Source organism: Eriocheir sinensis, chromosome 54 (assembly GCF_024679095.1).
Source record: "Eriocheir sinensis breed Jianghai 21 chromosome 54, ASM2467909v1, whole genome shotgun sequence".
NCBI lineage: Eukaryota > Metazoa > Arthropoda > Malacostraca > Decapoda > Varunidae > Eriocheir > Eriocheir sinensis.
The window spans coordinates 1,567,757-1,584,005 of NC_066562.1; the positions used below are offsets into that span (position 1 = coordinate 1,567,757).

General features: G+C 50.0%; 1 protein-coding gene across 1 annotated transcript in view; it reads left to right on the forward strand.

Annotated features, from left to right (window-relative positions):
• Nucleotides 1–16,249, forward strand: part of LOC126983515 (uncharacterized) — a 57,907-nt gene that overhangs the window by 17,667 nt on the left and 23,991 nt on the right. Inside the window, exon 2 of the mRNA XM_050836273.1 lies at nucleotides 3,178–3,278. Within this exon, the coding sequence (XP_050692230.1) occupies nucleotides 3,206–3,278 (73 nt within the window). The 5' untranslated portion in view covers nucleotides 3,178–3,205. The remainder of the gene's footprint in view (nucleotides 1–3,177; nucleotides 3,279–16,249) is intronic.

Sequence of the window (16,249 nt, forward strand, 5' to 3'; positions counted from 1 at the left end):
GATTATGATGTTATTGGCATCCGTTTTACGTTTATACTGCTTGATCATGCGGCGGTATTTCTCAAGCAGTTCCTCAGAAAGGGTTGTCTTTACGTCATTTGTCCCTGCGTGAATGACAAAGAGGGTGTTTCGGTCGGCATTTCTCGTGACATCATCGCCAGCTGCGGTGATGTCGTCCAGTCTGGCACCTGGATAGCAGTAACGTTTTCTGCGGCCGTTTGATGAACGACCACAGAACTCAACCAGCTGGCCACGCACCATGGAGTCCCCAACTAGGCGAGTCTCGAACTCATCCTTCATGGTGTCTTCCAGCACCTGGAACCTATTGAAGGTAGTGGGGGTCAATAAGTCCTTGGTTGCCTGCTTCGGTTTGGCTCCATTCCTTACAGGTTGGAACCCGACATCCTGTGAAGCAGGAAGAGAAGCGTTAAGTGGGGCAGGCTGGAAGTTGTCCTGTGAGGCAGGCTGGGAGTTAGCCTGTGAAGCAGGCTGGGGTTAGCCTGTGAGGCAGGCTGGGGTCAGCCTGCGAGGCAGGCTGGCGGTTGTTCTGTGAGGCAGGCCGAGGTTAGCCTGTGAGGCAGGCTGGGGTTAGCCTGTGAGGCAGGCTGGGTGTTAGCGTGTGAGGCAGGCTGGGGGTTATCCTGTGAGGCAGGCTGTGGGTTAGCCTGTGAGGCAGGCTGGCGGTTGTTCTGTGAGGCAGGCCGGGGGTTAGCCTGTGAGGCAGGCCGGGGGTTAGCCTGTGAGGCAGGCTGGGGGTTAGCCTGTGAGGCAGGCTGGGGTTAGCCTGTGAGGCAGGCTGGGGTTAACCTGTGAGGCAGGGGAGGAGGAGGAAGGAGGAGGTGAAAGGCAGAGTGAGGTGGGGAGGGAGGAACGGACGCGGAGGGGGAGGTGGAATAGGGGGAATGGGAAGGTGAAGGACAGGTGTGGGAGGGAGGGACGAGCGAAGAGGCGGAGGACAAGGAGGAGAAAGAGGGAGAGGAGGAGGAGGAGGGTGGGCGGAGAGGGAGAGGGGGACGGAAGAGGAAGGCGAGGAGGAGGTGGAGGAGGAAGAGGAAGAAGAGGAGAAGGAGGGGTGGGAAGCGGGGAGAGCGGAGATGGTGGAGGAGGAGGAGGAGGAGGAGGAGGAGGAGGATGGGAGGGGCTGCTGTGTGGGAGAAGACAATACTGGAGGGGAGGAGGACGAGGAAGAAGAGGAAGAGGAAGGAGAAGAGGAGGAGGCGGGGCTTGTTGCTGCTGTACTAACTAGTAAGTCTACCTGGGCGGCGAGAGTCGTAACCCTATTCTCTAACTCTATGATCCTCTGATCATCCTTCTGAGTCTTAACGCAGAACCTACAAACGTCCTTGGAAAGAAAGTGCTGCTTGGCCATGCGAAGGCCACACCCAGAACAACGCTTGAGGGACGTCATGGTGAAGATATGGGCGAGGCTTGGAAACAATTAGGCGCGTTAAGACGATAACAAAGTACGCAGCTGCGGTGAGGTCGTCAGGTCAAATCTCTGGGCAAAAATGTGTATCTAGGAAAATAAACCAACAGCTGCTGTGAGGTCGCAGTCAGGTCAATTCCCCGGGGAAAAGGGTGTGTCTCGGGTAAAGAGGCGCGGTTATTTCTACCCACCAAGACAAAACATAGGCCAATATTAATATACTGAGAAATCACTTACGTAAAGAAGATAATAACTGTGTTCACTAGGTTTGCGCGGAAAGTGGATTATCTTATGTTTTGTGTGGACTTAGAAATTAACGTAGCTTGGCGCGCCTGATTCACGTGGTTCTATTATCACAGCACAGTAAAGTATCCTAATAATAGAAGGAGAAGAAAACACAAAAGCAATATAAAAAACACAAAAGCAATATAAAACCGTGTAGCACTGGGTTGGCGTGAGAGAATGTTGAATTTAGTGTAGATGTGGGAAGCTTAATACACTTGTCCTAGGAGTAACTGTGGATCACTATCTAACTAAGTAAATACTAAATCAGAACACTTAGCGGTCTGTAGTAGAAGGCAGGGTAATCCTCCTGGTTTTGTAGTCCTCCAGTACAGCAGCAGTTCACAGAAGCACAGAACACCTCACACCGCAAAAGCAGAGGAAAGCAGAGGAAAGAGCGAGTTGGCTCCACACAGCAGCGGGGCAAAGTCACGTGTGAACCCAAGGAAGGTCGCGCCCAAACAAAGCACTAGACTTAAGTGCTGAAGTGAGGAGGCTATTTGAGACACAACGCCACAAGACGAGGGCGACGAGGAGCGCCTCGGGCAGTGGAGGACGGTGCTGAGAGCAGGTTTGGGTCGCAGCTCAACTGGATCAGGTACGGTGCCATGTACTATAGGCAGCGGAAGATCTACTGTAAGCATCTTATACGCTATTGTTCTGTTTACCCCCATCTATTTATCTATCTGACATATTACTACAAGAGGTTGGCAGGGCGAGCAGGAGCAAAAATGTCTGCATAATGGGAATGCGTAGTGGGAGATCTAGAACCCGAGGATTTTCTGAAAATACTACAAGATAATTTTCTCAACCAGACAGTAACTGCGCCCTCCAGAGGTAACAGCAAGCTTCTTCAGAGCTCGGAAGGCAGGCCTAAAGTAAGAACATAACATAAGAACATTCTTACACCGAGGAGGAAGAGAAGACTCTACTCCTCTACTCTACTCATGCTGCCCCCACCGGAGTTCATCTTTGATCCTCTTTTCTAGAGAGAATCTAGAGTCCGGGTTCATAGATGATCTTCTGGACAGCATGTGGGCAATCTTTGGCCACTCGGCGATGACTGAAAAATTGCCAGCTTATTTGTAGCGGCGCGGCGGGCGGGACCCGGAGCTGCGTCCTCCTGGCCACCGCGCCCACACGCAGACCACTCAGCCACCGCCTATGGTTAATTTATGAAATGCCTTTTCAAAGCAAGCCGTGAATATTTTCGTAGACAGTGATATCCTGAATAACACATCTCATCATCTGACTTTTCTCATTTTACTGAGCAGCTCAAGGGTTGGTGTGTTGCCTCTGTTTGTTTTCCAAGACTTACAATAAATCTTACGGTTAAATCTTCGCCCTGCTTCCGGCGTGCTTGCCTGAGCACTGAATTTTCAACAGAGTCTAATGCCTTCTCGGACTCCATGAAAGTTATGCATAATCGTTTATTCCTTGAAACTTAAAATGAACATATTTAATTGCAGGCCTAGGGAGTCACCATTAGAGGATCCAATGGTGATGGTGGCAGACGTGCCGCCGATGGTGAGGATGACGACGGGATGGGTAGTGCTGCTCCTCGCTGTTGGTAAGTGTTTACTTATCTCAGACAACAACCTTATTTTTGTATTCTGTTCTGTCGCTCCTGTAGAGCCTCGATCAGGAACCACCGAAGAGGCGGTGCTTCTGCTGGCACTTTGCTTTAGCTCGGTGGGACGACCTGAGGATGTACTTTTCCGATTTCCCGTGGAATGATTATCTGCTTCCAGGAGAGAGACCCTTCTGTGTGTGCCCAGCGCATCACAGAGGTGATTGTCTCTGGAATGGAGACACACATTCCACCCTATTTCTCTTCTCCTCATGCAAAAAAGCCTTGGTTCAGTTACGCTTGTTCTCGTGCTATCAAAGATAGTGTGGTGACCCCCTAAATCTTTCCATTTTCCCTTAAGTCTTTCCGTTCTCTCCACCTTCACATCACTCCATTTTCTCTCATGCATCTCCTCTTTCTAAATCTTTTTCTTTAGTCTGCCTTCTATTGCACACACACCATATCTCATCCTCCACATGTCATCAGATCGCGAGTCACTACATCATAAATACGTGTATCTAGTCATCAACAATATTATCACAAATTGACCTACACACACAGAAACACCAAACTATCAGTAATGTAAATATTTCTGTATATCAACTTATGTACAAAATCAGCTACCTTTCCCTGAACATAAATTATATAGTCTCGAAATATACCGGAAGACGGAGAGACACGCCAGTCTTCGTCGACAGACCGATTCGGTCGGCTAGATTTCGATCGCCGATAGAGTCGGCTGTCGGCACTCTGCTACGCGCCGCTATTAGGCCAAGCCCGTGCTCCCCCGCGCAGGGAGGGAGCAATTTTACCCTCTTAACGGGCCGTCTTCGGACAAGGGCCCGTTCCTCTAGTGATACTAGAGGTAAATCTTTAACAACAACAATAACGGAAGACGCAGGCAGGCAGCCAGCGAAGCCCACCAACAACGAGGTCTGGAGGCAACGAAGAGGCAGGCGGCGTGGTATGCTGCAGCCACGGCCTACCACCCACTAGACTCCGCCCAGCAGCAGCCCAGAGAAGACGGCGTGCCGCTACAGCGCCTCAGGCTGGGCTACTGCACGCGAGAGGAGCTCGCCAACGACTTCGTGGGGCGGACGTGCGAGCACTGTGAGGGGCGCACCAGGCGCCCGCTGGTGCACTACATGCTGTCCTGCCCCGCCACCGCCCGCTTACGACAGGTGCCAGTGAACGGTGTCCCCCTTGCAGAAGGCGGCTTGCTGCGGAGAGGTGAAGCCAGGGCCGCCCACCTTATCCGCCACACCCCGACCAATGTGCTGCTTGAGGTGCTGCGCGCAGCTCCGCCACCTCGGTAGCTACGCGCCCAACCGGGCGACGGGCGAGAGCCAGCAGAGGACGCACTAGACACAGCCCCCACGCACCTCCAGGCAGGGCACATATGCTGCCCCCCTGGACTCTTTCGGGTGCAACCCCGACAGCGGCGGGCAGACGCCCGCTTTGTGCACGTTACAATATATTTGTGCTGTATTCATTTATAACATGTATATAATTGTATCTTGTCCAATAAACCTTAACAACAACAAAAACAAAAACAAGATGCAGGGGGGGCATGGGCACAACATGGTCATCATCAGACCCCACTTGCTCTCCAGCCCTTGCCGCGTCAACACCTCCTCCGCTCCAGCCTAAAAAAACAGCGCAATCTGGGCTCTCGCCACCCGTCACGCGTTGGCGTGCTGCCACCAAGGCTTCCTCCGCGGAGCGGCGTCTCCATCGCCAGCATCACAAGTACCGGCGGTACCACCCAGCCCAAAGCATCACCCTGTATATCGGGGAGCTCCCCCTTGGTAGAGCTCCCGCTCGGGGCGACTGGACCTCTCTTTCCCTTCCACTGCAAAATTATCCTTTTTCGGCCACCTCGCCCCAGACACCTCCTCGGCACTTCTGGTGAACCCCGCGGCTTGCTCAAGGGGGGCCTAAGTGGCAGCCTTACGTGCCAGGAGGCAGGGCAACAAGCTCTAGGGTTAGGCTTTGCTCGCGAGTGGCTTCGAGGGCTTTTAGGAGCCCGGCCATCACCAAACGGGAGCAATTAGGTAGGGGCCCGCACTTCTACTACTGTCCATACGCCATGTAAGATGGGGCGGATCAAGATAAAACACCCCTCCCAGACCCAGGACGACAAGCTCTTCCTGCTGAAGACTCTCACCGACCATAACATTTTCGCCACCAAGGTAGTCGCCGCACGAGACGGGTTTGTGGTCCTCACCTCTCAAGATGACGAGTCGACACCATATTCAACCCACCCTGCCATGCAGCCTTGACCGCCGCCAACTTCACGCCGATCCTGCCTCCAGACCTAAAAGCGAAGCGCAACATTCTGCTGTTCAGGGTGGACAACTTCGTTAAAGACCACTCCCCTGACGAAATCCACCATGAGATTGAGAGGATCAACGACTTCGCTGCAAACTCGGTATCCCAGATTTACAAGTTCCCCGGCAACCCCATAATCAAAGTGACCTTCAACCACACAGCTGTGGCTCAAAAAGCACTCGCAAGCGGCCTAAAGCTATTCAGCATGAGAATCCCCCCCATGACATTGAACAGGAGGAATACATTCCACTGACTAACTGCCTTCGATGTTACGCTATCGAGCAACACACCACTGCAGAGTGTCCTAAGGACAGACTATACAAAGTATGTTCAGAGTGCACCTCTCAAGACCACCTCTGGCACGCTTGCGTTTCACCGACCAAAAGTGTCTGAATTGCGAGGGCCCTCACCGCACCCTTGCCACACAATGCCCAAAGAGGAAGGCGGCGACCGCAGCCAAGAGACAGTCAATGAAGGAGTAGCAGAACAACCTACCTCACTCCTACAACGGCGCCGCTAAAACAGCACCAACAGGACTCCCCTCCCTCACCGGCCTCCCAGCCTTCCACCCTGACACTCCCGCCAAAATCCTTACATGCTTCGTTCATGCCCACCTGACCAACATTGAAATCCCCGGATCCTTTCAAGAAATCCTCACCCAAACTTTACAGATGAATGACCTGCCGGCCATCAAAATCCCCAATTTCCCTAACTCAGCCAAAATATTAAAACTCCCATGCATGTCGCCAGAACCAGATGACACTGCACACGCAGAGGACGCAACTGAAGAGCACGCAGCTGCCAGCGCACCGGCTACCCACGTCAACACCACAGAGACGGTCGCTTTGGAGCCCGCCTCTGACCCAAGCCCCACCACCCAAACCAGCTCAACCCTGCCTGACTCCCAGAATGTCAACACACCAAACCCATCCTCCTTCTCTACCGCCAAGCCCGACGATCCCGCACAGACAATCTCCTCCTCTGCCCCACCCCCCGCTCCACATCCACTGACCCTGCTCCTCCTCCCTACAAGAAACCACCTCACACAAGAAGCGCGGCGAAAAATAACCATTCAGGACGGGCGAGCTAACGATCCTTCAACACAATGTACTGAACTGGAGGGAGAGAAAATTCGGCTTGATAAATACCTACCGCTTATACGACCCAGATATCATACTACTCAACAGTCATGGTATCCCGGATAATCAACCCCTTAAGATCTTCGGGTATACCGTCCATAGAAAAAAACACTCAGGTAACCACAGCGATGGCACTGCAACGGCAATCAAACATAACATACAATATAAGTTGTATGACGACTTTATCTCCGACGCCCTTGCAATAGAGGTTAACACAACAATGGGAAAAGTTCTTATCGCCACTCTCTATCAACCCCCTGCCAGACCATACATACCAACCCCCGACTTTTTCACCATATTTAGACAGCAGATGCCAGTCTACATGATCGCCGACCTCAATGCAAATGACCCCCACCTAGGATACAGACGCACGAACACAGCCGGAAGACAACTCGCCACCATGATGGCCAACAGAACCTTGCAGCATCTCGGCCCCCATTTTCCTATGTACCTTGCCCACAACACTGCCACCACACCAGACGTCGTCTTTTATAATCACAGAACGTACCACAACACTCACACAATTCAAGGGCCTATTACCACCAGCGACCTCACCCCCATAATATTTAAAATATCAACTAGGCCGATACTCTCTCCCACCCCTCCAAGACGAAATCTCGCCCACGCCAATTTCGACTCCTTTAAAGATGAACTCAAAAACAAATTCAACAACAACCTCCCTCTAAATAACTCCACACCCGGAGAAATTGACAGAGCAGTGGACACTTGGTATGACAATGTCACATCAGCCATCAACACACACATACCCCTATCTCACTACAAAAAACTCCCACACCACACCCTCTCACACCACACAAAGACACTACTAGTGCATGCAATTCAACGCCATACAACAGGAGGCCTCAAACAGAGGCTGGACTTACCACCTCTACCAGCGATTCAAACAGCTACAATCCATATTACAGGCCCGCCTTCGGCAAGGAAGCACGGACACATGGAGCGCCATCGTACGTGACACAGCAGACAAATTTCCGGAGCCCTTCACCTTCTAGCGCCGTATCAAAAATCTCATAGGAACTTAGCACCCAGACCAACACTACCTTCTGGACTATAACAACACTAAAGTTTACACATTAGAAGAAAAGGAAGCCATACACAGGCGACTCTGGTCCACTATCCTGACAGAAGACAACGACGGCAACCCAAATACAGAACTCACCGTCCGCCAGCACCTCACACACCACGCAAACAGAATAACTCTATATCACACCAGTGACCTCACACGGCTAAAGCCAGACAATTTTCTGACTCGCCCGTTCACCACCGAAGAAATTCAAACTGTCATTAGTTCCCTCAAAAACACCTGCCCGGGGCACAGCGGCATCAATAAAACAATCCTCAGACATCTCCCTACAGAGGCCATTTCCAGGCTCCGTGATATTTACAATGCCACCTTCGCGGCGGACTACTTCCCACGGGCCTTCGAAAATGCAACCATTAAATTAATCCCCAAGAAGGAAAAATCGGCCCATCTTCCAATTAATTACAGGCCAATTTCACTCCTGGAGGTACCCGGAAAAATCCTTGAAAAATTAATCAACCACAGGTTAAGAAACCATTTAGAATTTTCTGACAATTCGGCTTCCGTGGCGGGCGTGGCACTACCCATGCTCTCGCTCTCGCCACTGAACAAATAGCACACACCAAGTCAGACTCCGTCAGTGCCACGTTGCTCTGAGGGATATCACAAAAGCCTTTGACAAAGTTTGGCACCAAGGACTTAAGTACAAGATCTTGGCACTCGACCTACCTGTCATCCTTGAAAAGCTCATGTGCAATTTCCTGTATGACAGGAAGGCGAGGATCAAACTGGAAACCTTCCTTGGTGACAGCTTTGACATTCGCTGTGGTGTTCCTCAGGGCAGCGTACTATCCCCAATGTTGTTCATTTTATACTGGAATGATACCCCAGCCGCTACGAGAGGGATCAACCTCTCGTACGCGGATGATGTGACACAGATATCCGGGTACCCAGGCCCTTCCCACGAAATGGCCCACCGAAGGAATGCAGAACAGATAAACTTTCAAAATACATTCGAACACAACTGGCACATTAACACAAACGCAACAAAATTCTCTGTTCTTAATCTCGGCGCAAGACGACACGAACACATCAACACAAACACCAGAGTAATCCAAACTACACACCACGGCTCACTTCTGGGCCTCTCCATTACCGGCAACGGCTACTCCGCTCACGTTCAAAAGAGATGTGGACAGGCAAAGACAACTCTGGTAAAACTATACCGGTTCAGACAGATGCCCACCAAGATTAAACTACACCTTGTTAAAACACTTACCCTTCCCATTTTAGATTACACTCCCATCCCCACTCACTCCCTCAGTAAAACCCAGATCAGCAAACTTCAAGAACTACAAAATAAGGCTCTTAGGTTTGCCACTAACCAGCAGTTCTCCTCCACACAAACAAATGAGCAAATCCACATAAACACGAAAACCCTACCAGTTAACGTAAGACTCCATCGTACAGCCACGCAGATCTGGGAAAAAATCGCCTACCTAGACATCCCTCTACACACAACCCTAATGAACAACCTCCCAAACATTACGCGATTCCACCGATATTTCCCAAGCAGCTTACACAACCTCCAAACTCACCCTAACCCAGAACCAAAATTTTATTGATCTGAACACAACCACTATTAACTCAGCTAGCTAGCTCAAACCAATCACACACACACACACACACACACACACACACACACACACACACACACACACACACACACAACCAACACGCACATCACAGCTACCTAGTTAGCTCCCACCAAAAGAGTAACTCCACACCACAAACACCAGCACCCAACCAAAACACGAAAGCACTAAAAAAACATGCACCCAAACCCAATACGCTCCACCAACAACACAACCAACAGACAATGCCTTTCCATCTCCCACTTCCTTCTGCTTCTCGCTTACCTTCCTCTACTTCCTCTCTTCTCTTCCCCCCTCTCTTCTGAAGAAAAAAAAAAGACGCAGGGAGTTCTAGATTTCGATCGCCGATAGAGTCGGCACCCTGCTTCGGGCGGCCATTAGGCTAAGCCCGTGCTCCCCCGCGCAGGGAGGGAGCATTTTTGCCCTCTTAACGGACCGTCTTCGGACAAGGGCACGTTTCCCCTAGTGATACAGTACTAGGGGATAAATCTTGGAGGAGACGGAAGACGCGCAGAGACACGCCAGTCCTCGTCGACAGATCGACTTGGTCGGCTAGATTTCGATCACCGATAGAGTCGGTCTGTCGCCGCCTTTTGGCAGGAAGGGAGTAATCTTTTCCCTCTCAACCTTCGGAAAAGGGCCCGTCCCTCTAGTGATACTCAAAGACTCTAAAAGAAAGACAGGAATCCTGAACGGAACTCTGTGAGCAGCTGGCGTCGGCTCACTAGATGGCATTGGTGTAATATCGACACCCAGGACCAAGACCAAGACCCCAAGTCAATTTGTTACCTTTGACACGTGGAGTACCTGACACGCCTCCGCCTGGGCCACACACTACTCAGCGCTCACCTCCACCGACTGCGCCTGGCCCCCGACCCTCACTGCCTGTTGCCTGATTTTGTTTATCCGCTGTTTGTTTGTCCTTGCTTGATTTGTGTTTATGCTTACCTTATGCTATGTTGGCCTATGCACCTGCTTGCTGGTTTGAAATGCACGTTATTTTATGTGTACTTCAGATAATCTTTATAAGTTCTGTTTTTTACAAATGTTTGCTTTACTCTTCTTCAAGTTATGCCCTTGTGTAAGAAAGGTACTATTCGGTACTGGTTACCGATAAAGGTACTGGTACTACTCGGTACCGGTTACCAATAAAAGTACCGGTACTAGTCGGTACTATGGTACCGTTAAAGTACCGGTACTTTGATCGGTAACTAGTACCGAGTAGTACCGGTAACCATTACCGCTTCTAGTACCGGCCTCCACCCCGGCCCGTGCCCCGCCCCCTCCCCGGTAAAGAGTGTCACTGTCACAAGAAAATCTGGCATCTCTGAGCACCATTGCCAGATAGTCGTACTCAGAGCATCGTATTTACTTGTTTCTGACCCTTAACTATTGCCCAGAAGCACTAATAATCAGTCATTATGACTATAATAATATATGAATCTAGTTATCGGGGCCCTGGAGAGAGTTTTTGTGCCGGAAATCGGCAACCATATCAGGCTGAGGGCGACTTGCTGCCAGCTATAGGCTGCTTCTTCTCTCGTTATACCTCGTAGTCATGTTTCCCGATGATGACTGCCTCTCTCTACTCCACCTCCTCAACCATTGTCAGCAGCTCAGACTCACTGAACCTCGGCCGCCGCATTTTCCTCAGTGGTTGAGCCATTTTCTGGGTAAAAGTACTTTCCTGCCGTGTGTAAGGTGAGGGTTATCGTACTCAGAGCATAGTATTTACCGGTTTCTAACGCCTAAGTTGCCTAACTATTGCCAAGAAACATCAGGATCTAGCTCTTTTAGCTATAACTATAAATGAGTTTCGTTATTGCAGCCCTGAAGACCGTTTTGGGGTAGGAAGTTGGAAATATAAGCGGCTGAGTACGACAATCTGACAAAGTTGGCCGCCACAGCTGAGGAATGCAGCCGTATGATTGGCTGAATTTTTTTCAAAGACTTGCTGTGATTGGCTGTCGAGTCTGATGACATCATCGTGGCGCTCACCCAATCAGTTGGCTTTCTGCAGTAGCGAGGCCCGAGCGATATCGTTTACTCTCCTCTTTGGATCTGAATTTACCGATGTCGTCCGGGCCAACGCTCGGTAATGATACCGATGTCGGTAAGCAGCCTTCTCTTTGGATTCGGGCCCTGTTTCGCTGCCCGTCTACCCGGGCCGCCATGCATCCGCCATGTTGCCCTGCCTCATCCCTCCCGCCTCCATTATTTTATTAACTTATCTATTAGGTAATTCTTCATGTCCGATTCTTTTTTTAAGGTTTGCTAATATATACTGTTATTGCTATTAGACTATGAGTCCATTCATAATAACTATTTATGCTCTCTTTTTATCTAAAAAATATTCACTTTTTCAGGAGAGAGAGAGAGAGAGAGAGAGAGAGAGAGAGAGAGAGAGAGAGAGAGAGAGAGAGAGAGAGAGAGAGAGAGAGAGAGAGAGAGAGAGAGAGAGAGAGAGAGAGAGAGAATATCCATATCACCGAGATATCCACTCAGGCACTCAGTCTCAGCCTCACTCGTGTGAGGAAGAAATGAGGGACATCATGAGCGACTGGTCAGTATCTGTACCAGTACCGAGCAGTCTGCTACCGGTACCGTACTGTATGGCTGGTACCGTTATTGCCGGTACTGGTACCGGCACCTGCCCACCCATACCTCTCTGGCGAGGAGGAATAGGGTAATGATCCATCGACTGCGACTCAGCTACCCGAGCGTCCGCTCCCTAGCAGCGGATTACGAGGGTTATTATTATTAATATTTTTTATTTATTTTATTTTATTTATTTATTTATTTACTTATTTATTTATTTATTTAGTTAGTTAGTTAGTTATCTTTTTATACATTTATTTATTTAGTTAGTTAGTTATTTATTTATCTTTTTATACATTTATTTATTTATTGAATGTTTTTTTTTCTCTTTCTCTATCTCCCTTTTTTTTTTTTCTCTCCAACTATACTTGCGTGGTTCGAATGACCAACTTTAAATAAATGATCCCTTTGCTATAAAAAGGTCCCTTCAATCTGTCACTGCACTGTTTAACGTATCACTTTCATGGAATCCCCTCCGTTCCGCTCGCTTCACCTGGCTGGACCCCACCAAAAAGGTCTTCTTCTGATACCTCCCACTTTACTTGCGTTGTTCGAACGACCCACTTTCAATAAATGGCCCCTTTGCTGTACAAAGGTCTCTTCCCTCTGTCACCAAACTGTCTCACGTGTTACCCTTATGGAATCCACTCCGTTCCGCTCACCTCTTCCCCTATCCTGCCTGTACCCCACTAAAAAGGTCCCTCCGCTATACGGATTACTCCTCCTGCCATCTACCCTATTATTAAACGTGCAAACCACTGTCACCCTCTAATTTCCTTCTTTTCAATTCTTCACACCTTTCTTTCTTAGGGCCTGGTGTTTGGTCACTCCAGGGGAGTCGTGCATTTTGGGGCTCTGGCGTTTGGGGCTGTGGCGCATCCGTGGCGTAGAGACCTGCAAGAGAGAGGCGGGCCAGCCTTTGGCACACAGCCCGCGAGGGTTCAAGCCCCTCAAAACTTACCGTTACCGTTACCGCCGCCTTCAAACCGGAAGTAGCACCAAACATGCTAAAGGTTTTTCCTTAACCTAAGAAGATAGCTTAGTAGACCCATACGGCTCAGCTCTTGCAGCTGGGTATCTGTCTTCGGAAGCACACAAGCAGCAATGCTTGGCTTCCATGTAGTGGCCTAGGCTGCCACTACAATTGGTGACCTCCGGAGTCAAGACGAGGTACGGCCTGTTGCCGATCATGCTGCTGACGCCGCCGCCCGCGCCGCCGTCCCTGTTGGTCATGGTCTTCGCCCCACCTCACGCCCCGGCCATCACCCCGCACCGAGAACCCGCCGGCCCACAGCAGGCCGCGCCCAGCCTCGTGATCTCCCCACGTGACCCGAGGCTCTTCCGCCGCCGGCAGGCTCCCGCATCTCGCCAGCCACCGAAGACTCGCGTGGGGGTTCCTGCCCTCGCCCCTCGCCACCTCGCCTTGGGCCGTCCAAAGGATTCCGACAAGCAGCCCCGCACCCACGCAGGTGTCGCCCTCCTCGCTGCAGTACCTCGCCCAGCCCAGCCCAGCCCAGCCCAGTCACCCGCTCCTACGCCACTCCCCACTAGTGACTCACCATCGTACCCCAGTCTGTCTGGCCGCCGCACCGCACCCATGGCCGGCTCCCTCCTTCGCCAGCCCGGCACACCAATTCACTTGTCACCTCACCAGCCCCCTGCTGCTATGGCCCCCGGCATCCCTGCCGGCGCCTTCCTACCCCCGCGGCATTGGTATCACCGCTGGTGTTTCCTGAAGCGGCACTCCCGCCGCCGTGATCCCTGACAGACCGTCAGCGACTCCTCCCGATCCGCGTATTGCGTGTGCAGTGACGCCATGGCATAACACAAGCCAGCAGTGGTTCAGTGGGTTCTAGGTTTGAGCGTTTCGGGGACTCTAGGTCGCGGATCGAGCGTCGCCAAATTCTTCCTGCGACGCAGAGTCCTTTCTCTTGTAGAACCGAGCGTCGCGGAGACTCTGGGTCGCAGACCACACCTCACTTATTCCCACAGTGACCCTAGCTCCCCCATTATTCTGAGAATACATCAACACCCACGCTATCAGCCCCTCCAATCTCTCTCTCTCTCTCTGTGTGTGTATATATATATATATATATATATATATATATATATATATATATATATATATATATATATATATATATATATCCTGGGTGTAATTTCTAACATTATTGTGTTTGTATTAAAATTTGGACTTTATTTCCACGTCAATGCTTCTCGCCATGAGTGCTGCCGCTCGTGAAAAGCTTAACTTATTTATCTTTGTTAAGAAAATAGCGTATTTTCTACTTTCGTACCTTCAAGTAATTATATAAACATAATTGTTACATTAATTACCCACCTTACAACTCCGGTGAGAGTAAAAAATGTAAGCTCCATCACTGTAAAATATGAATACCATGTTTCTGAATTTCAGTATAAATACCTAATGCTGGAATGTTCACTTGTTTTTGATATATCATAATGTTTATATCAAAAATAAATTCGTATGAGTTATATTTATGATGTCTTTTACGTACATCACAAAAGTTACTTATCGTGAGGGTTTGGGGAGCATGGCTCAGCTGCCCACAGGCGTAGGCGCCCCCATGATCCGCCCTCGCCTTCATTAAAGGATTGTCAGGGTGTGGTGGCTTTACTAACCTCACCCAGTGGTTGAAAATCTTGAAAAATCACTTCACACCTTCATGACAAGTATCTTAAATCTTGATAATTGATAATTAACTCCTGATCCCTTAAATACCCTTGTTTTATGCAAGGGTCCTAAAAGGTCATACGGAGTGAAGTCAGGTCAGGTCAGGAGCCATGGCAGTCACGCCCACCTGCCCACACCCTCTGCGACACGAGGCATATAAAGTGTGGTGACCGCTCACGTCAGTCAGTACTTATCAGCCTCATCATCATGGAGCAAGATGTCAAAGCTTTGCTTAACACCTTACCCAGAACCGGGTGTTTCATCATATGCTGAGCTGAGTGACGAGTATCCCCCTCCTCCATCACCTATCATACCAGCGTACAGGGGCAACTTAAAGCTGATCGTCGGACACCATGTGTTTACGAAGAATAAAGAACAAAGGGAGCGGATGTGCTGGCGGTGCATTAACAGGGACTGCAGCGCAAGAATTTCCACCGTCAACGGCAAGATCATCTTCGGATCTTCGGCTGGAGTAGGTAGGAAGACACCTACCGAACGGGCGCAAGCCACTCCCGGTGAGGTATATATGGGAGGTGAGAAGGGAGCTGAAGCCCTCCAAAGACCCTTCCCATGTCCTCACTAACCGTTTCCCTATTGTCTCACCAACACCGGAGAGTAGTTCAGCATGCTCTCTAAAGACAGATCCTCTCTCTATCCACACCACACTACATTCACACAACATATTCACCTTTTCCCAAAATTCAAATTTCAAAATGGCGCATCTTCACCTTGCCTCGGAGTCCCCGCCTGGGGGGGGGGGGGGCACAAATTCCCCCAAGGAGGACTCCTCTTCTGGCAGCCGACCCGAGAGGTGTCTTGATAACTCCTCGAACCTCTTTCTTCTCAATTTCTGCAACATTCGCGGTCTTCGTTTTAGTTTTCATTCTGTGGAACATCATCTCTCTTCCTCTAGACCTCACCTTCTCTTCCTTACCGAAACACAGGTTTCTGAGGCTACTGACAGCAATCTCTACTCTGTTCCCTCCTACTATCTCTCTCCTAAATTTCAATCCAAAGCTGAATGTTGCGCCTACGTGCGCAACGACATCACTTGCTCTCGTGCCCACAACCTTGATTCTTCAGAATTTTCCACCATCTGGCTAAGACTTCATTGTCATTCTATTACTAAATACATCTATGCTGTTTATCTCTCACCTAGCTCTACTAACTATGTAAAATTCTTTGACTACTTGAACTCTAAAGTGGAGTACATCTTGACCAACTCTCCCTTCGCTGAAATCTCCATCCTAGGAGATTTCAATGTTCACCATCAGCTTTGGCTTTCATTCTCTTTCACTGACCAGCCTGGTGAACAAGCCTACAACTTTGCTCTTCTCAACGATCTAGAGCAGTTGGTCCAGCACCCTACACGTATTCCCGACCGTCTTGGAGACCGGCCCAACATTCTTGACCTCTTCCTTACCTCAAACCCTTCTGCTTTTTCTGTCAAACTGTTCTCTCCGTTGGGCTCCTCCGATCACAATCTTTTTCTGTATCCTGTCCTATCACTC